Raw genomic sequence first — 27,155 nt, 5'->3', positions numbered from 1 at the left:
TCAGAGGGCTTTACAATATGTACACACTTGACATCCTCTTGTCCCGGGACCCTCACATCGGAACAGGAAAAACTCCCCCAAAAAAACCCTTTAACGGGGAGAAAAGAGGAAGAGACCTGTGGGAGAGCAACAGAGGAGGGATCCCTCTCCCAGGATGGACAGAAGTGCAATAGATGTCATGTGTAGAACAGGATAGTGAATTACAACACATTCAATGTAATTACAGCACATTCAATGTATGACAGAACCACGGCAGGAGGCAAGACCTGGTCCAGGTATAACCCGGATACACAGGAACCTGTGAGGCGAGAAAGTACAGAGACTCTGGTGAAGAAGCAGGTCAATAATGTGCATTAATGGTATCGGTAATATGAAATAGTAATGCGAGTAATAATAAAAGTGATATTAGCAGTTGGAGTCAGCAGGGCCATGGTAGGAGGAAGGACCAGGGTCCAGATGAAACCATGCTCCATGGAAACCTGTGAGGAGAGAAAGCACAAGGACTCCGGGGAAGAGACAAAATCAGTACTGTGCATTAATGGTATCGGTAATAGGATTAATAATGTTAATAATGAAGATCGTAGTAGGTGTCAGCAGGGCCATGGATGGTTGAAGGACCAGTGTCCAGATAAAACTGCAGTCATGGGAACCTGTGAGGCGAGAAAGCACAAATACTCCGGGGAAGAAGTAAAGTTAGTAATGAGCATTAATGGGACATCAATGCATACAGACAGAGATGAAGAAGAGGAGGAGAGAGGTGCTCAGTGTATCCTAAGGAAGTCCCCCTGTAGTTTGTCTAAGGGCCGGTCCAAGGCAAGCCAGAGCCAGCCCTAACTATAAGCACTATCAAAGAGGAAAGTCTTAAGCCTACTCTTAAATGTGATGAGTGTGTCTGCCCCCCGGACTGAAAGGGGAAGCTGGTTCCACAAAAGAGGAGCTTGATAACTGAAGGCTCTGGCTCCCATCCTACTTTTTAAGACTCCAGGACATATAAGGGCCGTGGGTTTATTAGCAGTCGTTCAGGCAACAACTTTGCATTTAGACATCCCCAGACGATCGGTAGGCAGAGAGCTCCGATTATCTGGCATCGTTGTCCTGATGATCACTGCTCTTGGTTTTAACCATAACACCCATCACATTCCCTCCACCATCATCATCCACCACTCTCACTATCTTCTTTACTTGTATTATATAGTTTAACAAAGCAGCTATGCCATCAAATAACCTTTAAAGGACTATTAAACACCTGCCAAATCAGAGTTGAGACTTTCAGTGGTTTGTCCTGGAAGTCCATTAAATCTGAAACATATTAGATAAACCCATCTGATCCGAGAGTGAAAAAACGGGGAACATTTACTCCCTCACAGAGATTGTGGATTAAGTGGAGAGGAGAGGATGAGATTTAATAGAAACCACAGCACAGCAGGGGACCTCCAATCACACAGGAATGTGAGGGATCATGAAAAAGTACCCTCTTGATAAAAGTGAGTGTATGTCCTTATTGTTCCATCCTCCCTCTTATCCTCAGTGAATCTGCATAGCAGCTGCTGTTTCAAACACAAATGAAAATCTCCTTCAAGCCCTCGCAGCTCATGGATGATGATTAATCAGAATCTCTTTCAGATGCTCTCATTCACTGTTGTATGCATGTGTGACAGGTGTTTTGGTATTGTGTTTATAAGATCATGAGTCCATGCTAATACAGTATCAGCCTATAGAATGATTGTTAGAGACATACAATTCTGCTGACATCTGCCTACTGGAACCTCATTTAATCTAATAATACCATAACCTCAGTTAAGCTTTTGTTAGATGAATTGAATTTTAATAACAGGTGTGACAAGGGTTTTACCGTGGTCCAACCAGCACACATGGAACATATTTTTGCTGAAGAACCTAAATACTGAAAATAAGAGTCAGTTTCTAGTTGAAGAGAAAGTGCTTGATGATAAAATTGAAAGATCTCAAACAGACCAGCAGCTCTAGGGTTGAGGGTCGCCCATAGGTCCCAGCTCAAAGCCACTTGATATCCTGGCCCAATCCTATTGGCCTGGATTACCCCAGTCAAGGTTATTTCCAAGGTGCTGTGACCACTGAGCTTCCCTCCAGGCTCCTATTGGTTAAGCCAGTTGCTAGCCATGAAATGTCAGCAGTCTGTGGGGAGGTGAGCAGATACAAATACTGGCTGGATATCTTATTGTTTTTATTAAAGAGTGAAATTGACTGCTGCCAATAATAAATTTCTGTATGGTACCATTCCTGTTGAATTATGGGAAGCAGGGTTGAAGGTGGTGGGCTGGTAGGCATCTGTGCTTCAACTTAGGCCTCCTCACCCCACCACTGATACCACTGGGTCATACACACGTATACTTAAACATATGCACACTCGTCTCCTTGAGTCAGCTGACCTCTCTGACCTCTCCTCTCTTATCTCTCATGCAGTGACATATAATCCTGTTAGGGAGATAAACATAACTGTGTAAAACCCTTTTTGCATGCAACTATTGTAATCTGGGGTCCTACTATATATGTAAAACACTACAGCAACTGTGGTGCTGGCTAACGCTAGTAGCAAGCTACTGTTTGATAAAAGAAAGTGAAACATAAAGACCACTTTACCTTGTAACAGGTAATGATGGTTCCCGCTCTTTCCGTCTGGATGGTCTGCAACACCAGTGCAGATGATTTTTAGTGGCCAAATACATGCTTGTAATTGGAGGACAGTACACACAAAGAGTCCAGTAGAAGGTGGAGCCTCTGTGAGTTCAAACTTTTAACCTTGAGGGTCGATACGCTTGTCAATTTATAAAACTCATTTCAGTGCCTGGTTGTATACAACCTTTTGTAAACACATGAAATGATTTATTTCTTTATATGTGCAAAAGATTTGTAGTTGAGGAAAAAAAAGTTTCTATATCTAACTAAAATGTGAAAGATGTTTTGAAAATATGCAATATCAATTGCCAGGAAAGCAAAGAGCTGTGTTTGCACATGCACACAGATGCACAACCACTACCTTTTATCCCTTTGTGTTGGCTCAACTATCATTGTGATTAATTATTTTTAATCAATTAAACCACACATACAATTTTAACATAAAATACTACAACATAGCATGAAAGGTGGGAACATTACTAGTCACAAACATATGACTTGCACTTGTCCATCTTGGGAGCTTGAGCAAGATTCTGAAAGCATCATTAAATGCCACCTGAATCGTTTTCATTTTTGCTGTACTATAACTGCATCACAAGTGGGCTGTATAGAGCGGAGTACAGTAGGCTCTAAAGAGAGCTGTTTTAACATCTTCTGTACACATATGCACAGCGTAACATCAGCAGACTCTGAGCAGTTGCTGTAAACCAGCGCTCTAAGGAGACAGGACCACTAAGTCATTAACCCCAAATTGCTCCCGTAGGCGGTTTCCTCGGTGTATGAATGAGTATGAATATTAGTTAGTTAGTTAGAGAATGGGTGAATGATGTCATGTAGTGTTAAAGAGCTTTGAGTGATCGGAAGACTACAAAAAAAAAGAAAAACACCACAGGGATGGCAAATTCATACAGAGATACCATATTTGTAGCAGTTGGGTGTGACACTTCCTATTTAGTTTCCTTACTTCAGATTGACTTCTGGCTAATTTCGGTTGTGTTTTTTGTTTGTACTAGAATGACAACACATTGTTGATGTGGAAAGGTATCTGGAGCAGGGTCTATAGCATCTGCTGTTGCCACAACAGCAGATCTGTCAATCATCATGACCAGTCTGGGGTTAAGGATGGTGCAAATCCTTTGGGCGGGACGAGGACGAGGGTAGTCAGTGAAATTAGTTCATAGCCCTAGCAACAGGGGGTGTGCAGACACAGACACTCATACTCAGAGGAAAGGTTCCATTGCAAATCTGGGACAGACAAACTCATCAAATTAATATTAGGCATTGGCTGTCTGCCCTCCCCTCTCCCATCTATATAATCATCCACTCCACCTTTCCTCTACTCATCTCTTTTTAATCATCTGCTTTTCACCCCCCCCCCATCCTAACGCAATCACACACACACACACACACACCTCCCCTATCACCACAACCACCCACTTCCACCAAATCCACAGAGAATATCTGTCCATCCACTCTGATATTACAGATTATGCAATGATATTCCTCCTCCTGTTGTTTACTAAGTGTTCTGTGGCCTAACATTTTCATACAACTTCTAAATCTTGGTCGCTGCTTTCCCCCTTTGTATTTGAGAAAATCAACTGTATTTTTCATGTGTCTTCTTCTTCTTCCTCCCCTTTTTCCCACCTCCTTTTTCTTTTCCCTTTTCTTTAGGTTCAACCAGCCAGAGGTCGCCAACGGGGGCCAAACCTAAGATAACACTGGACCCCTACATACGCCTCAAATCAGACAAGTTAGACGTGGTGAGTCCTGTCCTTATTTTAGAGCCATGCTGCTACGTATATTTCTCCTGGCGTGTGATGCCAAGCATGTTTGGAGTGGTTTACTCAGGCTGTGGGGCATGTTCTAGCTTTATTTGCCTTCTCTGCTCATTCACTTGTCTCTTTGTCACTGATGCACACCAGGTGTTCATGCACGAGTAGGTCATTTTAGTTTGACTGATAAGTGCTCTTGGAGACTTGCCAAATAAGAAAACATTGTTGTTAGCGTTCACTATAATATATTATTACCGTTTAAAAAGTTGTGTTGAATATAGGTTGAGGGCAGGATTAACACTGTTTCTACTGGTCAGCAGTACACTGGGTGGTCTTGTTGTGTGAGCTACTCTGATCAGCTTCATCGTGCATCACAGGCTGTCCCAGACAACTGACAGAAAACTGTCCTCTTATAGAATCTGGAGACAGATTACTCAGTCACTGTAATATTTTACTGATATATGAGAAAATATGAATATACTGTTAAATGGCTAAAACAGAAAGAACTATGACATGTGTGCAAAGGCACGGAATATAATACTTATAACAGAAATATATAACTGACTGGAAGAATATTGTATCTGCTTTCATTTACCTTCATTTGTATCATTACTGGATGACCACTTAATGAAATGAGATGCTGAGTATTTGACACATTCTCTTCTACGCCTCAGATGTCTGGAGGCTGATGGAGCTCAGTGGTAACCTGGTAAACTTCTGTTAAACTGTGATATCATGAAGTTCATGATGGCTGATTACTGGATACTGTAATCTATCAATTATATCTCTAGTCTCATAACAACACAGGACATACAATTACAAGCTTTAACCACCTGAAGTCAGTAAACATGAGTTTATCGTCTCAATCACTAGTTTCAAGACTTCTTTAATACGGCATGATGTCATTTTGTGAACTATGGTCCCATTTAAAGTAAAATAAACTATAAAACAGGGTATGCTTAAAGGAGTGGCTACCTTGTGATTGACAGGTCACTACCATGGTGTTTTCCTGTATGAGAATTGTTCATGTTTTAGTCTTTAACAATTTGACAGTGTGTTTTCAGTTTATGGCTATTCTGCTACCAGGAGCTTTTCAGCCTGTGCTTGGCTGATTGGAGACGGGCTACAGCTGGTTCACCCCGCTCCTTGGGCTTCTTCAAGGTGTCTTTTCACTACTTGCCATCACTTGGGCCCTCGGGTGTGGTACTCAGAGATGTGTATCTGTTTTACTCTCAACCTCTTGCAGGGTTGCTGCATTATTTTCAACATAAAACCGGTACCTTGGTCAGTCAGGATTTGGGCCGCTATGCCCGCTCTGGAGAACAGGAGCAGTGCTTCTCACGCACTAGCTCTGCGTAATGGTGTGGCTTCCGAGTAACGCGTGGCCTTGTCACTGATGACCAGGACAAATGAATGTCCTCGACTGGTTATTGGTAGGGGCCCAACTATGTCCATGGCGAGTCGTTGGAAGGAAGTTTTGATAATGGGCAGTGGAATGAGTGGACTCTGGTACCTTGGCTTGGGGGCAGTGAAGTGACAGTCCTTGCACTTGCGACAATACTCTTGGACAGTTCTTGTGATGCAGGTCCAGTAGAATCTTGCCACAACCCTTTCCATGGTTTTCTCCGTTCTGAGGTGGGCCGCGAGCAGGTGAGAGTGGGCCAGGAGCAGGACCTTGGAGACATGCTAGATGGGCACAAGCAATTAGTTAACCCATTCCTCTCCCATACTACTCGGTATATCAAGACACTTTTTAAAGCAAAGTGTGGGAAAAATTGGCACATCATTAAACCCTAATTGCTGACCCTAGCTGTGGTCCCTTAAAAAATCGAATATTTCCTCCTCCGGGGAGCAGAAATTGATGATGTCATTACACATTAGAACGTTTGTCCCGAAGTCTGTACAAAAGGAAAGGTCATAGGGTCACCAAAATGATTCAATGGATATCCATACCAACATCTCATGACAGTCTGGGCAGTACTTGTTCATCCCAACATACAGTGTGTAATATTCCCTTATTTAGTGGTTTGATGATGGTGGCGATGGGTAGCGCTGTCTTACATAGGTTTTCAGTTGGGTGGATATCTGGTGACTGTGAAGGACAGATATGATCCACGTCATCATCATACTCACTCATCCATGCAACAGTCAAAGAACCCTTGTGAGCGATATGAAATACTTTGCATTCAGTATGTTTCTACACTCACTCCTTTAGCTTTTTAAAGAAACTTCATGAAGCAAATTTACACTGAGTGTTCCTCTCATTCTGATTTGCAACTTTCTCACCCCCAAGCTTTCTCTTCATCCAATTATAGATGTCTCTCTCTGCCTGCTTTATCACACTTGCGCTCTTCATCTCTACAACATTTCTACCCTCTCTGTACACTTTTCTCACCTTTATTCTGCTTTGATTTGTACTTAGCTCAGCCGTAGATTGGTCCTAATTGACCAATTAATGAATGAGTTTAGAGAGTTTAATTGTTGAATGCAGGCACGGTTCTCTCTTGGTCTGTGGGCTCCTTTGCAAAAGAAAGAGAGTGAGTGAGGTGGATTATGGATATATTTAGCTCAGAGATCTACTGTTAAAGCTCAGCAAATTTCATAAAGATCAAAAAGCCAAACAGTTTTAAAAGGTAGCTGTAGTTGTGGTTTGTGCATATTATTGTATATCAACCTTACGACAGATGGATATGACAGGGATTGATTGTTGTGCAAAGTTAAGTGTGTAAAGGCCAGACTTTCTACAAACTGTTACCACTGGATCAAAGATAAATATGCACCATAGGTGTTCTACTTTTAGTTTATTCTTGTGGTTTAATTATTATAATTGTCTCTGCCAGGGAATAGATTTCACGAACAGACTGTTCTCACCATGGGTTTACTGAAGTAGGCTCAAGCGACAGCTAGGCTGGTTTCAAACTACGTCCATCACGTTTCCAAAAACCACCACAGAAAATTTCCAAACAAGCATTAACAGGATAAACTGACCACATATTAGGAATCTAAACATCCACTTTCTCTCATGAAAACCTTTCTAGTTGAGTATAATACAATCTCTACCTCAATAGTCATGCAATAAATCCTCCTTCATAACGGTTTGTGTTGAAACATTTCTAGGAGGCTGTAGTTTGTGCTTCTGCTCATAGCTATTGTGTTACAAGCTACGAAGAAGTCTTTCTAATATTTATTCAATTTAATTACATTTATTTTGTACAGCCCAAAATCACAAATCACAAATCTCTCAGAGGGCTTTACAATCTGTACACATACGACATCCTCTGTCCCAGGACCCTCACATCAGAACAGGAAGAACTCCCCCAAAACCCTTTAACGGGGAGAAAAGAGGGAGAGACCTGTGGGAGAGCAACAGAGGAGGGATTATTCTAAATCATGTCCCTGTATATCAACAACCTTCAGAAGACAAACCCTAACCTTGTATGTGTACATCTTTAGTGAAACAACCTGAGACCAAGACTATTTAATAGATATGTAATTGTTAGAGTTTGATAACAGTGCATAGTTCTTCTTCCTCAGTGATGTTGCAATGGCAGCCTGCTAAAATGATTTCTATCTCTGTTCATCTCTGTCGCTCAGGCTTTGTCCTTCCTCGGGTTGGATGTCACAGAAGAGAAGAGGAAGAAGTTGAGACAGAGTCTGACCACAGACCCACAAGGCACTGTGGCCTATGGAGGTGAAGCACACACACACACACACACACACACACACTTACAGTTTAGTCAACAGCAAGGTGAAATATCTGTGATGAAATCCCGTCAAATCACAGGCTGCGTGTGACGGCTGCATGTCACTTACTGGTTGGATCACTTGGGTGTGATGTCACGTTCTGGAACCATGAAGCAGCTCGGTGTCTGTTAGTAGCCAAGCACACATTTCTATAGCATGGATATAATGCAATGATATTTGTTTATTACTAATACTAATTCTATTTACTAATTAAAGGGTCATAAAATACATCTTCAATTGTGTGTTATCATATATGTTGAAGTGACATATGATCATAAACACATATAGGTACAACAAACTTGGGTTAGGATTGTATTTCTTTAGGGCTGCAATCACTTCTCAGCTGTTGTTTCTTCCATACCACCTGTATGTATATGCAGGTATGGCATGTACTGTGTGCAGCCCCCATAGTCTAACCATAAACTCTGTTACAGAACGGACTGCTCATTCACAGTGCCTCTGCTGCCTCACTTGATTAACAAGCTAACATTTGTCAACAAGCAGCCTCACTTTGATCCACCATGTTTCCACCTGTGGTGCCGCATCCAATATCAATCCTTTTGCATTAATACAGATTCATTTACCGACAGGGAAGCAGGGCATGCATTTTAGGAAAGCCACCTGCTTCAATACAAGTCCCAGCCTACTGAGCGTCCATGTTTTTTTCTATCTATATATTCATATTTCATTCTAACTACACAATCAAAATCTTGTCTCCTGCACTAAAACACGGCAGTCTGATTTGTATGCAAATTCGTGCTTCCCACAAATATCATTCTTAAATGTCACTTTGAATTTTTTTGGTGAATATATTGAAATGTGCATGTTTATCCTGTAATAGTCCTGTAATGTCTGAAACAGGAAGTAACGGTAATCTAGTTCAAAGGAGACAAAAATGAGATGGGGAGCATTTATATGGCCTCTCAATGGCTCTCAACATGCTGATGATACATTAATGCTCTGAGCGTCGTACAGAGAACCTTTAAGTTCAGAAACATATAGGCCCAAGCACACTTCTTTCTGTGAGTCAGTAGCATTTTCTGTCTGTGCTTGTCTGTCAACTCTCAGACTTCGTGGAGGCCACCCGGAACGTTTTCCAGGAGAACCTGGAGGAGCTGGGTTTAGGGGCGGGTCCCTTTATGTTTTCCTATCACGAAGCAGCTAGTTTGATGGACACGTCTGCCTTCCACTCCCCTGTAAGCAGCCCTCGCATGCCAGCACTCTTACACAGAATGTATTGCAAGGATAACCAACAGCACAACCTGTAAAACACTGTGTGTGTGTGTGTGTGTGTGTGTGTGTGTGTGTGTGTGTGTGTGTGTGTGTGTGTGTGTGTATGTGTGTGTGTGTGTGTGTGTGTGTGTGTGTGATTGTGTGTGTGATTGTGTGATTGTGTGTGTGATTGTGCGTGTGTGTGCAGACATATGAATCAGAATGCAGCTACAGCAGTGAGGAGATGGAGCAGTTTCAGACAGAGGTGAAGCAGCTGCAAACCCAGATGAAGCAGCTCAAGGTGAACACACACACACACACACACACACACACACACACACACACAAAGTGTTGGTGGATGGATAACTCTTCTGTGACCTGCCACCGTTATATCAAACAGTTGTAATTTACTCAACTAGTCGTCAAAGATTCTCTCGGTGCATCTTTTACAAAGAAAAAGACTGGAAAGAGCGCTGCACGTTGGAGGATCTTTGCAGTTACACCACCTAGCCAGGAGCACAACCAGCAAACAGCTTTAAACTGAGCTGCATGTTGGAACATTAACACTGTCATCTATTTCAGTCCATCACTCCCTGCAAAATAAAAATAAAAATCCTTCAAAACCAAATGCAAATGCATGAGGGCAGAGAGAATAGTTTTCTGTGTTATGTGGTGAGGTGTCACTGAGCCACAGAGGTGATGAGTACGGCTTTAAAAACCTCCTGGGCTTCATCTGCTGCCTCTCTTGGCAGTTGATGCTGAAGGACACGGAGCACAGCAAGAAGAGCCTGGAGGAGGAGCTGCAGAAGACCTCAGAGGTGAGAGGTTACTCTACATCAGTTTAGATGTTTGTTCACAAAGAAAAAATTCAAAAGTCAGCAAATAATAATAATAAAAATAATAACGAGTCTGAATTATGTTACATACAACACGTAGCCACATATGAATACATTTACAAGAAAACATTCTGTTGTCCTTCCCAGAAAGCCTGTTTGACTGTGGAGGAGAACACCCGTCTGAAGACTCGTCTGCAGGCAGCACAGACCGAGACCGGCCAGCGGCAGGCCAGCAGTGCGGAGCAGGACTACGAGGAGGTCATCCAGCTGCTGGAGGCGGAGATCAAAGACCTGAAGAACCAGCTGGCCAGCAAGAGGCAGGCAAGAGGACTGGAGTCCACAAAGGTCAGTCCCAAGCATTTCATATTCATATTACTTTTTACATTTCAGCAGGAAATATTGTTGTTTTTACTCCACAACATTTATTTGTGCTTCAGTCACTAGTTACTTTGTAGATTGGGGCGGAGCTCATCCACATTGTTTAACTCATCTAAATATTCAGCCACCAGATTGAAAATCTTTTAGATAACACTAAGCTACGTGTTCTGTACTCCATCACAACAAACTCTTCCCGGCCAGCACTCATGTCTCCAACATTTATCATCCGGCAACACGTCACCTCGCCAGATTTCAGACTCCTCCGTAATGATGTCAGACACTTGTAATAACAATCTGTTAGTGGCAAAGCAAGCACTTTTAGTGAGGAGTTACCTCGAGCGATTACAATGCAGCCGTCTGTAGTGTTCTCCATCAATACTGGACCAACTTCAGGATTTGCTGTCCTCTTTAGTCACAGACATAAAAACGTGCTAATATAACGTTCAGGTTAAAATACCAAAGTTATCCTTTAAGTAAAATGACACTGGACTTGTTACCCTGTGGTATGACTACTTTTACTCAGGATGTAAGTCCAATGATTGCAAAAACACACAATTCCCATCTGATATTAACCTGCATCTGTATCTGCATAATGACACCTGATACTAGGAAACATTCTCGTTTGCTTTTTGATCAAATCAAAATATCTTTATTGAGTAGGTGTGTTGGTGGACTTGTCCCACTGCTGTTCTTATAATCCAATAAATAAAACAAGCCATGCTCTTTGTCATAGCTGTGTGTTACTGTAAAGCAGCAGATTGGTCTCTCTTTAACTTCCTTCATGTTGTCTTCACTTCAATAATCTGCAGCATCAGAGAAACACAAGCTGACCAATCACAGCTCAGTGTCTTAACCCTTTAATGCACAACTTTAGGTCACGTCATCATTCATTCTACATTCATGTGTAGAATCTGTTTCTGTAGGATGGCATCACTTTGAGCACCTGTATCACCGGCTGCCTCTCTAGCTCTGTTTTCTCTCAGCTTTGATGAAAGAAAGGCTGTATATTCATTTCCTCTGGCTCTCAGGATTACTGCCTCACTACCTGTGGCTTTTCATCTCAGGTAGTAAATCCTGCCGCTGCACACACAGCCTGCATCCAGTAACAGAGGACGTAGTTTCAGTGAAAATGATGCGACATTTGGATGGAAACTGGACTAATGGTGTTGCAAATGAAAAGAAACACACATTGGTTGATTTATATCAATTTCAAAAAGTGATGCCTGCATCGGTCATATGACATTGGTCTCATCTCAACCAAACCTCCACATAGGTTCATGCAGAAGTACTGTACTGTACAACTTGACTGAAGGAAACTTTCAAAGGGTTTGAATATTGTACTTACAGAACTGAAGTGAGTTGATTTATTACTTAAGTTATGTTGGTGCTGCCCATAAAATATTTGAAATGTTTTATTTTTTTTAGATTCTTAAGGATTAACGTCACAGATCTGTGAACAGGGCAGTTTGACATTTTGGAGATACATGTTTTTTACAGGATGGTGAGAGAATAATGAGCTCCCTCCAGATGAAGTGGAAGCTGCTGTTACTGTGTTTATTGATTGTGTTTATCAGGAGGACGTGCTGGATCTGAACAAGAGGCTGACAACTATCGACTGCCAGCTGAAGAAGTCCGAGCTGAGCAGGAAACACCTGGAGATCAACAACAGGAAACTGCTGGGCTTCGCACAGGTACAACTTTAACTGGACGCCCTCACATCTGTTCACTCACTCCTCATGTGTGCTGACACCTACAGTGTCCAGCTGCTTTAATTGGGCTTGGCGATAAGAACCACAGATAGAGTAGGAAGTGAGAACACATCTGGTTTGGGTCTTTTTATGGGATGTGTTCAAAGAAAGACAAACATAGAACAACACAAACACAAATTATTTTTATATCGTTATCTCGAGAAAACAAAAGGTTGTTTCCTCTTATTCCCTGAAATGTTTGGGTGAAATCATCCGACTGTAAATGTATTGGAACGGCCCAGATCGAGCTGACAGTGATGGACTTGATGAGGTTAGTGGAAGGATACATGTGTGACTACATCTGGATGTCAAAATCAGGTGTTAACAAGGTTCATATAATATACATGTATGGAAATAAGATGAAATGGATTATATTCACACAAATCAAATTGTTCTCAAGAGAGAATAAAAACCGTCAAATTAAAAGGCTTAATTTAAAAGAAATGTAAAGATTAGAAGTGGGTCTTAAGTTCCATGAGGTTGAGAACCACTGGACTGATAGACTGACTCCATGACAATCAGCATGTGTTGTGTCTCATCTCATAATCCATGCAGTCTCATACACTGGATTCAACATTCAGCACACCAAGCCAATCAGAGATACCATGACGGTTCCAAACATGTGCTGCCAGTCCACTAAACTGTCGTGGAGCCAGTCTGCCCCCTGGTGGCCGGGAGACACACTGCAGTTCAGAAAGCAGAGAGCTTGTCTTACCTCCCTCGCCCTTCTCTCTGAGAGTCCACTTTTGTCATTTGGGGAAGCTTTCATATCTTAATTAGCACAAGAACAAAGTGTCGAGATTACAGTAGGTGCATTCCTCAGAATAAGTCGCACAAACAGAACCTGTCATTGTGAAAGTGTCGTCGTTTACAAGCAAGAAAGCTCAGCCATGCTTTCAATACAGTCAACTGTAAGTTTTGTAACTTAAGAACCATTCCTGATTGTTACAAAAGTCCAGAGGACCACCTTCCCAAATAAATGAGAAAAAAACACAAGAGCTTTGTAAATTACTAAAAATATATACATGTTCCTAATGTAATCCAACCATTTGGCATCTGATGCCCACGAGTGGCTGAGAATAGCTGCTCTTAGTATTTGGAGGTTTTGATGATGATAATGATGGTAAATGCAGTACAAAGTTCCACCACTGTATGTGGACAGGCTTCACATTGTTTGTCATTTGTTGACGGACATGTCATGTAATGCAGAACAGGAAAGGATGAGACGGTGGTGTTACACTATTCAACCTGTATAATACATTTAAGCAATAAGCAATTCATGGAGGTAACAGCAGACACTTGAACATAATCATTTGCATGATGGTGTCAAAGCATTTGCATTTGATTCAATGATGTGACTACATGATGGAGGTTGAAGTAGTTTTGAAAATGTCAGTTCTGATCTGAGAAATGTAACAAAGTGTTGGAGCTGTTTGTCAGGAGCTGTGGGGACTGCTGAGCGAGGAGAAGGTTGACATTGTTGCTATGGACGACATCATGTTACACGAGTGGACTCACACTGTGTCCCCTCAGTGATGGTGGTAGTCGGGGAATGTGAAATGAACAATACACAGGAGCGTGAGGAGCGTGAGGAGCAACAGCAGATGGACATGAAGTGAGAGAATACATTCGATAAGGTTTTCCTCCTAACCTCACAGTAAATTGTCGACTCTGGTCTCCAGATCAGGTTTACAAGAGTCCAAGTCTGTCTCTCATTCAGGGCTTCAGCTCCCTCTGAAAACACCTCATCACCGTCTCTCTCTTTGTGACCTTGAGGTCCTTGTTTTGGTGTCACATGAAGACCTGATGTCTGTACTGGATCAGTGTTACTGAGAAAACAAGATCATCACAGAACGTCACATAACTCTTACATTCTGTCTGTCCGCAGAACGTCCACAAAGTGCTGACGACACCCAGCCTGTTTGTAGGGGAAGGAGGGTAAGAGACTCCGAACATCACAGTATCAGTTGATCAGTTAGAGTCGTGCTGTAACCAGTCCTCTCCTGTGTGTGTGTGTGTGTGTGTGTGTTCTGTATGTCAGGAGCAACAGGTCATCTCCAGCCACCGACAGCCCCGATCCCGCCTTCCAACTGGCTGTGGAGGCCAAAGAGCTGGTGGCGGAAGTCTGCTCCCCCACTGCCGATGACAAAGGTACAGAGTTCAGAGAGGAGAGCACTCGGCTAGAACACTCTGAGCAGATTCATTTATTCATCAGGACGTTCTTATGCCAGAGATTAATCAAAAACACACACAAGAGTAATAAATACAAAGTGTGTAAGAAGGAATACTAACACTTGTGCCTAATAGAATAACAACAAAGTAAGTACATTTAGTCAAATAAATAGAAATAGGAACAAATGTGTCGATTAGTCAATAAGATCATTTGCAACCAAATCTGATAATCAACTCATGGTTTGAATCATTGTATTTGTATATAAAGATGGTTGGGTCCAAACCTTTTCTGTCATGCTCCATGCTGAATAAATACGAAGCTAACCTGATAGCATGCTAGCAGTGCAGCATCAGAGCACTCTTGTTTATTTGTTGTTTCCTAGTGAATCAGAGCAGGGGAAGCATAGATGTCATTAATAACGTTATTGATGACATGTGTCTGTCTGTCGGTTGAGCACAATAGAAATGTTCGTCACATCCCCACTGATAAAGGGACTGATGGAACAAGCAACATGCTGATACCTTTTCTGTTATTTATTGAATTTATTCTACATTTCCATTACCAATATTCAAATTATCATCTTAAAATGTTTTATCCTCAGCTAATTTCATAGCAGTCTGTTGACTTTTGTGGGTAAAAGTGAAAGATTTGTCCTGATTGGCTGCTGAGAGAAACTGGGTGCTGATTGATCCATCCACCTGGGACCATGAATACCCACACTGATCTGGATCAACGTGTTGGACTGATGGAAAAACTAGTTGATATTACTCTCAAGACAAAATGGCAAAACCAAGTCAGAGTGGGGCGTGTAGGTGATGAGCCTGAAAGGAGGTGTGTGTTGTGAAAGAAGGGCAGCGTTTAGCTCAATAAATGAACATTCATCACAATCATAAACATACCTGCACTTTGACTACAAAAGTGTGACCTTTAATTCCTGTTCTTCTCTCATGCCTCCACAGTGCACAGAGAATCAAAAAACAGAGTCAATTAGGGCTGCATTTAGGAACAACAGAAGTATATGAAAACATCCGTTTACAAACACACACAACTCATGCAGTATAATCCAAGTCTCACTTATCCAGGAATATGTTCACTACTTCACAATCACACGCATCTTCACTAAAACCTTCTACCATCGGCGCACTGCGTGGAGTCTTTAAATAGTATGATTTTGGGGAAAAATGCATGAGGTACTGAGCATACAACTGGATCTCTGTGAAGTGATCCCATTCGGACTGAGGAGGAGCGACGCAGAGACCTGAGACTTGGATTATACTGTATGAGTTTTGGGAGAGATTGTACACTGATGTTTTCATCTGGTTTTGCCTTCATTTACTTTAATTTCTCAAAGATTTACTCCGTTTTTAATCTGTGTTCCCCATGGAGGCATGAGAATTCAAGGTGACATGATGAACTGATATACAGACGGTCATTGTAAGGGTGAAGTATTCCTCTACTACCTGAATGTCCTTGTTCCAGCTGGTTGTTCTCTTTGTTTTTATATGATGCAAAGTTACATGATGATTGTTACTGTCCGTAATGACAGACGTTTTCTGTCCACCTGTGATCGACCTGCAGCGTCAGTGTTGGAGGCAGCATCAGTCCCAGACGTCAACCTTCATCATATGTGAGCGGAGCCAGAGGACTGTGAGAGGACCTGGGCAGGCTGAGAGGCTGAACGAGCTGAACCCCAACGGACTACACCATGGTCTACAGACTGGACGCCATCCGATAATCTTCTCAAAATAATGACATCACTTTGACAAATTCAAATCCTCCGTTCACAGTGAACGGTTGATTGAACACAACCTGGCCGGTGTTTTAATGCCAAAGCTTGCTCACACACATCAAATGAGTGTCTTCCTTTGAAGCGGAGGGTTCAGCAGTGGGGCGTGACCCAAGGACTCTCGTCATTTGCCGATAACACGTGTACACTGGAATTCTCTTTTGTGTACCTCTGACAGCAGGTGGTGTTTGAGGAGCTGCATGACCAAGTCCACAACACACACACATGCTGCTGTCAACCTTGTTAATACTCCTCTCTGGCCACTTTTCTATCCCCCCCTTCCAGCCACACACACACTCCATGCGTTGCATGTATAGGAGGACCTGTTAGCTTGTAAAGGACAATCCAAGGCGGGTCTGTTCAAAGAGTCTTCCTCTGTGTCATAATAACTCGCTGCCATCTGCCACAGGAGTTATGAACTGTTGAGCAAAAAGTAGAAACAAACCAACGGTGTCCCTTTGTCCATCTCCATAACTCTTCCCGTGCCCTTATCCCCTAACAGCAGGCAGAGAACGACGTGTTCAGAGAGACTGGACTTCTGTGGCTTCATACTGCATGGTTCATGTTGCGTCTCCTGCATCCAGGAGTGGCTGTCATGTTGCTGTAGCTCCTGCTGTGTAAACCTGTGTTTGGTAGTCACAGAGTCGAGGCAGACATCAGTCATAGTGGAACATTCATTTGATTTATACGGACAGCTTTGAAAGATACTGACATGTCCTGTGCTTCAACAACATTGCATCTTTGGTGTGGCCTCATATCTTTCTGTTACTGTTTTATATTAAAGGACTAACTGCTGACTGGATCTGATGTTGTGTTTATTCCAGTCTCCTAACATTATATTGACACCAACACTGTTGAACCCGAGGTGACGATTTGATCAAATGAGAGGAAGGGACTTGAAATAAGAAACATGAGCTGTGAAACAGCTGAGAGTTTCCCACTGAAGAAACTAAAGCCTCACACAGACTACAAGACTGACGGTGCAGCGTGAGTGTTTCGGGTGCAGATGTGATGCATTCGGTCCCAGACACGGGTGCAGTTTGTATCAAACAGAAGAGCAGGACTTTAGAAAGTACAGAAGGTGAATACATGAGGTTATGGTGGAGAAAGGAAACCTGAATAAACTGGAATCTACAGAAATCTCAATCTGACCACAACATCCATGTAGAGAAACGGATAAGTAAACCATAATAAACTAATAAAATAACCCAACTAAAAACAGTTAGAATTAGAGAATACTCCATGACTTCAGGAATAACTTTCACCTGCATAGACAACTCTTCTTAAACTATTCCAATGCAACTACCAACATCAACGGTTCTTCCACTACTGGGGACAGTAGCTGCATAGAATTTACATCGATACTACCGGGGAAATAAAAGCACTTTCCTCTTCCTGTTCTGGTTGCACAAAGGTTGACACACTTCCTTTTCCCTGGAGATCGATGGCAGACAGCCGTGCAGAGTGAAAGCAGTTTATAGGGAACCAATCTTAACGCTGAGTGTGTCATTCTATAGACATTATGCAATAAACATTTACTTCATAATGAGAAGTTAAAAACCAGGCCACTTTAAGTAAAGTACCAACTATTCTTCCAGTGTACGTATGGGCATGGGAGTATTGTTTTAAAGGAGCAGTGTGTAGGATCTAGTGGTGAGGGTGCAGATTGCAACTACACACCCCTCTCCTCATTCTCCCTTACCAAGTGTGTAGAGAACTACGGTGGCCTTCGGGTATCGTAACAGCAGGTCTCTCTAAAGCCAGAGTTTGTCTGGCTTGTGCACAGGCAGGCGAAAAGCTGCTGCATAGAACCCCAGGGAATATACTGATGAAAAAATAACAACAGGGTTCATACACATTGTTACCAATAAATAAAAACACCTTTATTTTTTTCCAAAACTTGTGTAAGTCTGCATTTTGATATTTTCAAATTCCATGACTGTTCCAGGTTGTCCACGAACGTACAATTATATTCCATTTCTGCCAATCGATCCCCTCTGCTACACACTGGCCCTTTAAGACAGACTGGAGACCCTTTAAATCCATCCAACGACAAGCGGCCACAGCTTGTGCTTTGTGTTGTTAGAGGCTGTAAAGGGACGACAGGCTGCCACAGCAGCTCTTTGTGAACTGTGTAGACCCACAGCTCCCCGGAAAATCTAACTCTGAACTTGTGTTTTCATTACCACAGAGGAGTGTTCTTGTCACGTCTCTCCAAGTGTGACCGGCTCATGTGTTCTTCAGTTTGTGTTTCAGTCTTAATAAATGAAATGTCATGTGCATTATAAGGGTCTCTGGAAGGTGAGGGGGGGTGACCCCACACAGCTGGGGCTGTGGAGGCTCGAGTCGTAGGAGCTGGGTGTCATCCCCACAATGCCCTCTGTCTGGGGCATCTCCCCACACAGGAAGTCGTCCTCGTCCTCCCTGGAGCCCTGACAGACACACAAAGAACCAACACAACCTCAGTTCAAGTGACCGTGAGCCTGACAATCTGAAAACAGTCCTAATCCATGTTAAGGAGCACACAACCCGATACAGCAAGCCTGGAGGACCAATCTTCACATTTTTTGACCTCATGCATATACATTTCACATTTCCATGTATTTCCCTTCTATGATCACATGTTATCACAGACAGGGGACTTAAAGGGACACTCAAACAGCTTTACACCAATCCTCCATGTGGATGTCACGGGGAGTCTGTTGTTTAATGATAGCAGTTGCATTATGGGTTTTTCCATTACCAAGCTATATTATAGACTAAAAGCTAGGATAATTACATTTCATACTGATGATTATTTTAAGAGACGAAACGATTTGTCCATTAATTGATAGAATTAAATCAACAACTATTTTGATAATGGATTAATTGCTGGTGCTGAGCAATATCGACTTCATCAATTAATTCAAATGTATGCTTTAGGACTGTAATAAAGTCAAAGGTTCCCAAGATCATACACAGTCCATAATGTTAGTTAATTTATATCGATGTCCAAAGAAGATCAGCTCACGGCCTAACTGAAAATGACTGTGCACAGAGATTTAGGGGATTACTCTGCCCCTGCAGGAAAGCTCAGACTGGATTCAGTCCATTACTGGTCATGATGTGGACTACTCGCATTCTGCTGCCGTCCTACGTTTTTGCTCTCCAAGATCCTGGACCTGTCCTCTTGATGAGTGTTGCAGGAGTCCACTTCTTGCCGGAGTACCCTCCCACATAGACTGAGTGGGACTCTGTGAACAGCCGGTCTCTGACATGCTCCCCGTGTTGCTCTTTTCGTCTGACTTGCTTCTTTCCAACCTTGCCAGCTAGTGAAGGACACACCAGATCCTTCGGCTGCCTTCCCTCATCTTCTTGATTCCCTCCTTGAACGCACACACGAGACTCTCAGCCGTTTGAGGACAGCTGGTATGGTGCTGTTGTCGAAGGCTTTATGCTTTTCTTTTTCAGGTTCAACTCTGCACTGACCAGGCTGGGACCAGTATCACTGACGAGGACCGCTGCCTCTCAGGTTCTCCACTGTCATGGACGACTTTATAGGCTGCACCGGTGCCCCTCAACCCACTCTGAGAGGGCGTCAATGACAATTAGAAACATCTTTCCCAATACTGGCCCACTATATCCATGGTTGGTTTGGCCATTCCCACAGATGTAGTGGTGCTGTTGCTGAAGAGGACTGACATACATTACATCTAAATCTGCATCCACGTTTGGCCACCACACACAGCTATGGGCCAATGCTTTCATTCTTGACAGCCTGCATGAGCTTCGTGAAGCTGCTCAGTCACAGCCGGCCGGTGTGAGGCCACGCCCTGATCTTTATGAACAGGTCCCTCCAGCCGTGTGTTGCACCTCAGCTACATCTTTAGCTGGTCTCATTCTGTGATTGTGTGATTTGTATCAGCCAACATCACAAATCAGTCTCAGAGGGCTTTACAAACCCTTCAACAGTAGAAGTCCAACCGCTCCACATTTTGCTGCCTGTCATCTGATTCCAGGTCAGAGTTGTTGATTCAGCAGAGTCTGCAGTTTATGCTCATTGCAAAAGTCAAGGGTCCCAAAATCATACACAGTCCAGAATGTCCATTTTCTTTGTTTACTGACGTCCATAAAACTCTCTGTACAAAACGCTGTACAGTGTTTAAAAAAGAAAATCCATTTCCACTTTTACATTACATCACATTACATTTAGCAGACGCTTTTATCCAAAGCGACTTACAATTCAGATTCTATCACATTTCTACACCGTAGGCACAGCTGGGGTTAAGTGTCTTGCTCAAGGACACATCGACATGCGACTAGCGGAGCCGGGGAGTCGAAGCGCCGATCCTCTGATTGAAGGACGGCCCTGCTCTCCACTTAGCCACAGTCGCCCACTAATTGGCTAATTACAGTATGGAACGGCCACCACTCTCCTGAGCTCCTGTAGTTCATATTTCGCTTTTCTGCTAAACACAGAGTAACATTAGAACAATCACGTTCTCATAATATCCCATATGAGAAGAATGTGAGCACAAATAACATCAGCTGGAAGACACCGCCTGCTGGTCCCCGTCAGCAATGGAGCGAGAGTTGTGTTGAAGACGAGGACGTTGCTTCACCGTTGTCGGGGATGTGAATAAGAAGACACTAAACTGACTTACACTCGCTGTAATCTGACCAAGAATGACCTGCCAGCCCTCACCTTAGCTTCTCCACTCTGCTCCTTCACTTTATGTCCTCGGTTAATTGAGTAATGTCTTTGGGATTTGAACTGTCAATCGAACAAATCAAGACATCTGAATAACTCATTATGGGCTCTGTGGAACTGTGAGAGGGTTTTACTATTTTCTGACATTTTATAGACACGTTGATTAAAGAAGAAAACAATCAATAATAAGTAGTAGTAGTAGTTGAGTCCCCTAATGCTATGGCAGTGCAATAGTGAACATTGCTCACCCTTCTGTCCTCTCACCTGTTGTCCTGTTTTGGAGGGAAGCAGCTCTGTGTCTGCTAGCTCCTCCCACACCTGGTACAGTGGCTCAATCAGCTGAAGAGACCTGCGCGCACACACAACCTTTGAGATCAGGTTTATTGAGCTTGTTCAGTTGCCGCTTAAGTTTTCTTGTCCAGACGTAGTAGCTTCTTCAGTTAATTGCACACAATCACCAAACATGGGGTCCACCTCGTCCTGTTTCCTACAGGACACACCGTCTTCTAGGAAGTAGGCTTTCATCTCTGAACCTTTCATAAGTTAGTGACAAAACAGTCTCACCACATGGTCCAGGTATCATGGAACTCTAAGTGTTTACGGAAACAAAAAAAACATTCAGCAGTTTCCAATTCATTCGTAATTCTTTAAAGAGTACGGTGACAGTAGGGTCTGTTCTTCAGACCACTGAGACCATTCAAATATAATGTAGCTCCACTTCACAGAACACAGTCACAAGTCCTGACTCCCAAAAATTGCTGTGAGAAGTAAAAATTGGGTCAGAGGATGTCATTAGAGAGCATAATCAGCCAGTGTACCTCTTGAGCAGGTAGGGGTCGAAGGGGAAGAAGCTGTCCAGAGGGTTGGTGTTGGTGGTCACACTGTCTCCTCCTGCAGAGCGGCGGACCACCGGCAGCATGTGGCGGTTGTTCCTCTCTATGATGGTGTAGCAGAACACCACCTGATACGTCCTGCAACAAAAAACAGCAGCTGCTGTGAATGAGACCAGACAGGGAAACCTTCAACAGCACGTCTCAGTCAACTCTCCTGTACTGTGTTATTAAGTTCACACTGCACGACCTTCTCTGTATCACACGCTCAACTGGGAATTCTGAATCAATCCCACAAACTTTGAGCTTGGTGCTCACTGACCGTTTAAAATGCAACCAATGAGATAACAGCTGCAACTAATGTTGTTGCCTACAAACAGTGAATAGTTTCCTTGCACACTTGTTGGTGCCTCTGCGAGGCTCTGCTCCCTCCCTCGAGGTGATCAACCAGCCTCTTAGAGTTCTCAGTGCAGCCGGCCTCGCTCCGCTGGTGTGGAGCCGCTCACGGTTCTGTTGGCCCCCTCAAGGACAACGGTAGTTGTTTGTAGTTGGTTGGATGCTGCACATTATTTAACCAGTGGTTACAAAACTTTTGGGCTTGTTTTCCCCTTGAGATTTCTCACGATTTTTGTATTTAAATAACTGTTTGAGGCCCAAAAGGCAAAACTCCAATAGTTCACATACAATAGAAGTAAAGATAAAGCTAAACTGTGTTTCCCCGTCTTTCCCCTCACATCCTGTGGCCCTTTGGAGGGCCCAACAGTATGGGAACCATTGTTTCTAAAGTAGTTCAAACTAGCTCTACCTCGAGCAGCTCCACCAGTAGAATGCTGCTCTAACAGTGATTCATCAGAATCAATCTAATCACATCTACTCAGATAACATAATATTATTAAATATGTGATAATCTATCAGTCACACATTTTATACTAAACAGCTACGTCTACGACTTGAAGTACATTTTGCTGATAAAGCGGAGCTTTACTTTGTGTTATCTTCTTCCACCCCTGCATGTAGGATTCAGAACATTTAGTAGAAGACAACCGTCCCATCAGTGATCTGAATGACAACAGGTCAGTGTGTACCTGGTGATGGCAGCGAACATGTTGGTGACTGAAGGCAGGCAGACTTTGAGAGGGTTCAGCTGACACATCACCACCCGCTCCAGGTTCAGACTCTGCAGGTACTCCAGACCTGACCAACACAAACACACACTCTGGATTCATGTCACAAAATATAAATATTTGATGGGGATATGCTGCCATCTTTTCCCTGGTCGGAAAGTTGGCTATTTAAAAACATCACATGACTGTTTCAGTGACTTTCTGTTATTTTTACAGTACACTAAATTAAATGGTTTACTGAAAGATCTTTAACAAGTTGATTATCATTTAATTAGTGACATTAATGAAGCTAACGAGCACCTGAGTCTTTCAGTTTTCAAGCTGTAAGAAACAAATAGTATGTTCTACTCTCTTGTGCTGCTCTCTTTGATTAATAAAATGTATAATCAGTTCACTTATAAACCATGAAACTCTCTAATATGTCTAAAGCTTAAACCCTGGTGTGCTGTTTTCAGCAGCTTGTGTTTTTGTTAAAGGATCGTAAGCTTGTCTTTTAAAAGCCAACTTCATTCACTGATGGGCTTTGTGTGGTTCGACACATTTTAAGAACCGACAGTGAAGTGAAGTGTGAAACTCAGGAGTTCAGGTGTGGACCTGTTTAAGATCGGAGGTGTGTACCTTTCTTCATGTTGCCCTCCAGCATGGCTCTGTGTCTGAAGATGAGTGTGTAGAAGGCGGCCTGGCAGGCGGTGTAGAAGGGTCCGTGCAGGCTGATGTCACAGCAGGCCTGTCTGTCGCCGTTGTCCTGGCTGTCGATATAGCGATGGATCCAGGAGAGAAGCAGGTCCAGACAGGCCCGCACAGTGCTGCAGGAGGAGAGGAGGACACTGGATTAGAACAACTGCAGGATACACATGGTCACAGAGGAATAAGCTGCTCACTTTGGCTTTAAGACGCCTCTGTGTTCTCTTCAGCAGCAGGAACTCACAGCACAGGGATGAACTTGGCTCGGGCCAGGAAGCTCCCCAGGTATCCGGCAGCAGCCTGGCGGAGGACAGCGGGCTGAGACGGACTCTGCAGGATCTTCCACAGGTGATCCAAGAAGGCCTCGGCCAAAGCCTGGGACACAGAGAGTACAACACATGCAGAACTCAAGGAAGGCCTCATCTCACAAGGAGCACATTCTTCAAAGAAGATGAAATAATTAGACCTTGTAAATAGAAAATCCATTCAAGTTCCCAGAAAAAGCAGCATGGGTGAGTTAGGACTTAGAGGAGTAATGTCTACCTGAGCAGTGTGTGTGTTGTTATCACAGCTTCTCTGTGCTTTGTTCACAAAGCTGGCCAACTCTTCTACAGCTGTTAAGGTGAGCATCACTATCATTCATTTGGAGTGTTTGTGTTTACCTGATGAATGGAAGTCCAATGATCTCACTCTTTTAGCTCTGCTTTTGAAATGCTAAATGCTCCACTATGTTCACCTGCTAGTCTCTGACTGTGTCTGTCTGTCAAGTCACCTGACCTCAGTCCAACTGGTCTTCAGTGTCTCACTGCTGAAGACCAGACTGAAGGCTAAATGCAACATACTGCTTTTTCCTATTGTCACACCAACCCTCATACACAGTGTGGGAAGTACTGACCACTCTGAAGCTGCACAGGTAGAACAGTGTGTACTGGACATGACAGGAAGCATGTGTTGGCAGAATGAGCTTGTCAAACACACTCAACAAATCTCTGTACAGATCCTTAGTCCTTTCCACATCAAGAGAGCCTGAGAGAGAGAAAACAGAGGAATGAGGATGACACACTTTACAGCCGAAGATATTCACCAGTACACCAAAAAATATGTTGTGTAAGAGTCTTTCAAATATATTTCTCAGTCAGAGCCTTCCTAAGCCTTACTGTTATAGTCAGTCCTGTCATGGGACATGTCTGTTATTGTCAGTCCTGTCATGGGACATGTCTGTTATTAGTCAGTCCTGTCATGGGACATGTCTGTTATTGTCAGTCCTGTCATGAGACATGTCTGTTATTAGTCAGTCCTGTCATGGGACATGTCTGTTATTGTCAGTCCTGTCATGGGACATGTCTGTTATTGTCAGTCCTGTCATGAGACATGTCTGTTATTAGTCAGTCCTGTCATGGGACATGTCTGTTATTAGTCAGTCCTGTCATGGGACATGTCTGTTATTGTCAGTCCTGTCATGGGACATGTCTGTTATTGTCAGTCCTGTCATGGGACATGTCTGTTATTGTCAGTCCTGTCATGGGACATGTCTGTTATTGTCAGTCCTGCCATGAGACATGTCTGTTATTAGTCAGTCCTGTCATGGGACATGTCTGTTATTGTCAGTCCTGTCATGGGACATGTCTGTTATTGTCAGTCCTGTCATGGGACATGTCTGTTATTGTCAGTCCTGTCATGGGACATGTCTGTTATTGTCAGTCCTGCCATGAGACATGTCTGTTATTGTCAGTCCTGCCATGGGACATGTCTGTTATTAGTCAGTCCTGTCATGGGACATGTCTGTTATTGTCAGTCCTGTCATGGGACATGTCTGTTATTGTCAGTCCTGTCATGGGACATGTCTGTTATTGTCAGTCCTGTCATGAGACATGTCTGTTATTGTCAGTCCTGCCATGGGACATGTCTGTTATTGTCAGTCCTGTCATGAGACATGTCTGTTATTGTCAGTCCTGTCATGAGACATGTCTGTTATTGTCAGTCCTGCCATGGGACATGTCTGTTATTGTCAGTCCTGTCATGAGACATGTCTGTTATTGTCAGTCCTGTCATGGGACATGTCTGTTATTGTCAGTCCTGTCATGGGACATGTGGTTTCAACACTGGTTGTCAGTGTAAAAGCTGTGTTATTCACAAACCATCGACATAGCAGACGTCCTTGATGTAGGCCATCAGAACAGCCATGAGAGTGTCCAGCCTATCAGCCACCGGGTGGGCCATCACAGCCGCCCTGGAGGGGTGATCTGCTGACATGTCCTCATCCTGACAGACAGACACACACACACACAGAAAGAAAGACATTTTTTTTTCTTTTTCTGAACTAATTCAGAAAGCAAAGTAATACAAATACAATACAACCCTTTCAACATAGTGCAGTCACTTTTCTTCACATTCAGTTGTGATATATTTATATTTATTTTCTTGATGGCCTTAATGCGTACATGCTACAATAATTCATTCATAAGTCATACAATCTAACACTTGGTGCTCAAACACAGTCAGAGTTGATGAACAATGTTTTCCTCATGTTGATAGTTAATGTGAAGATGTCGGCCATCTTATCTGTCCAGAGAATTGTTGCTGTTGTTTACATTCCTTATGATGCTAATTTTTAAAATGCTCTACAGGAATGTGCTACTGTTTGTATGTGTGTGTTGTGTTACAAATGGGCTACAACTGTAAACAGCAGCAACAAAACAATTGTCTGGGCCATATTATGAATCGCTTCTTTCAAGTTATAACTTAATTTCCTTTAACATCAACTTCCGTTATTACAGATTTATTTTGCTGTATTTTTGATTCCCTTTTAATCTTAACAAATACCTGCGTTCACCAAAACTATCTTAAACAAAATATAAACTTCAATATTTTTGTTTATTATTGTGCAAGACAACTGATTAAAACAAAGACGCATATGAGACATTACGAGTCAAATTAACAACAACAAAGATGGAGAACACATGAGCCTGAAGGAATAGTGTGGGTGGTTGTATGAGGTACTTCTGCATAGTCAGTGTAATACTACAGTAGATAGAGTTGAGAGTACCATTCAAGCCTCGTACTGCTGTGGACGGGGCAGCAGATGAGTAATGCTCAAAGCCAACCAGTTTTCTATTCTTTATATATAAACTACTAACATACTGTGCTGTTGACAAAATACTCGAGTCCGAACACTGAGCATGAAAAACTAAAAATCTGCCCCAAACCCAGAGGAAGTATGTGCAGCAGTGCTGGGTGTTACCATGTCAAAGAGCCCTTCCTCAGTCCGCTGGTTCAGCACTGCATTCTCCTCTGCTTCCTCAATGTCGGACCGGGCTGCACTCACCTGAAGTACAGCACACACACGTTTACACAAAGCAGGACTTTCTATGTGTCCCAATGTAACTAGGAGACATTTTAGACTTTATTCATGATGAAATAAAATGCAAAAATCAATGTAGCTACTGAGAGAGAACATGATATCCTTCTCATATGTTACAAATACACATTCACTAAAGCTCTGTGACAACCTCAATGCTGA

General features: G+C 42.9%; 2 protein-coding genes across 4 annotated transcripts in view; one reads left to right on the top strand and one right to left on the bottom strand.

The window, feature by feature from the left end:
• Positions 1 to 16,152, top strand: part of LOC142938728 (syntaxin-binding protein 4) — a 91,302-nt gene extending 75,150 nt beyond the window's left edge. The window contains exons 12-21 of the mRNA XM_076082110.1: positions 4,330 to 4,418; positions 8,025 to 8,121; positions 9,243 to 9,370; positions 9,595 to 9,687; positions 10,139 to 10,204; positions 10,370 to 10,567; positions 12,175 to 12,291; positions 14,237 to 14,286; positions 14,390 to 14,499; positions 16,100 to 16,152. Of these exons, the coding sequence (XP_075938225.1) occupies positions 4,330 to 4,418; positions 8,025 to 8,121; positions 9,243 to 9,370; positions 9,595 to 9,687; positions 10,139 to 10,204; positions 10,370 to 10,567; positions 12,175 to 12,291; positions 14,237 to 14,286; positions 14,390 to 14,499; positions 16,100 to 16,152 (1,001 nt within the window). The remainder of the gene's footprint in view (positions 1 to 4,329; positions 4,419 to 8,024; positions 8,122 to 9,242; positions 9,371 to 9,594; positions 9,688 to 10,138; positions 10,205 to 10,369; positions 10,568 to 12,174; positions 12,292 to 14,236; positions 14,287 to 14,389; positions 14,500 to 16,099) is intronic.
• A 2,013-nt stretch (positions 16,153 to 18,165) lies between these two features.
• rrn3 (RRN3 homolog, RNA polymerase I transcription factor) overlaps positions 18,166 to 27,155 on the bottom strand; it is a 16,591-nt gene continuing 7,601 nt past the window's right edge. Inside the window, exons 9-17 of one of the 3 annotated variants that reach the window (XM_076082082.1) lie at positions 26,877 to 26,960; positions 25,774 to 25,897; positions 24,531 to 24,661; positions 23,880 to 24,010; positions 23,570 to 23,757; positions 22,913 to 23,021; positions 21,816 to 21,968; positions 21,246 to 21,346; positions 18,166 to 18,739 (exon numbers count right to left, since the gene is read on the bottom strand). In XM_076082082.1, the coding sequence (XP_075938197.1) occupies positions 18,537 to 18,739; positions 21,246 to 21,346; positions 21,816 to 21,968; positions 22,913 to 23,021; positions 23,570 to 23,757; positions 23,880 to 24,010; positions 24,531 to 24,661; positions 25,774 to 25,897; positions 26,877 to 26,960 (1,224 nt within the window). In that variant the 3' untranslated portion in view covers positions 18,166 to 18,536. Of the gene's footprint in view, positions 18,740 to 21,245; positions 21,347 to 21,815; positions 21,969 to 22,227; positions 22,387 to 22,912; positions 23,022 to 23,569; positions 23,758 to 23,879; positions 24,011 to 24,530; positions 24,662 to 25,773; positions 25,898 to 26,876; positions 26,961 to 27,155 lie in introns of those variants that run through there. The other 2 variants (XM_076082092.1, XR_012949693.1) reach the window with 2 other exon arrangements.

Source organism: Anarhichas minor, unplaced genomic scaffold, assembly GCF_050575085.1.
Source record: "Anarhichas minor isolate MPS153535 unplaced genomic scaffold, ASM5057508v1 ptg000007l, whole genome shotgun sequence".
In the NCBI taxonomy this organism is placed as follows: domain Eukaryota; kingdom Metazoa; phylum Chordata; class Actinopteri; order Perciformes; family Anarhichadidae; genus Anarhichas; species Anarhichas minor.
This window is presented reverse-complemented; position numbering and strand designations above follow the sequence as displayed.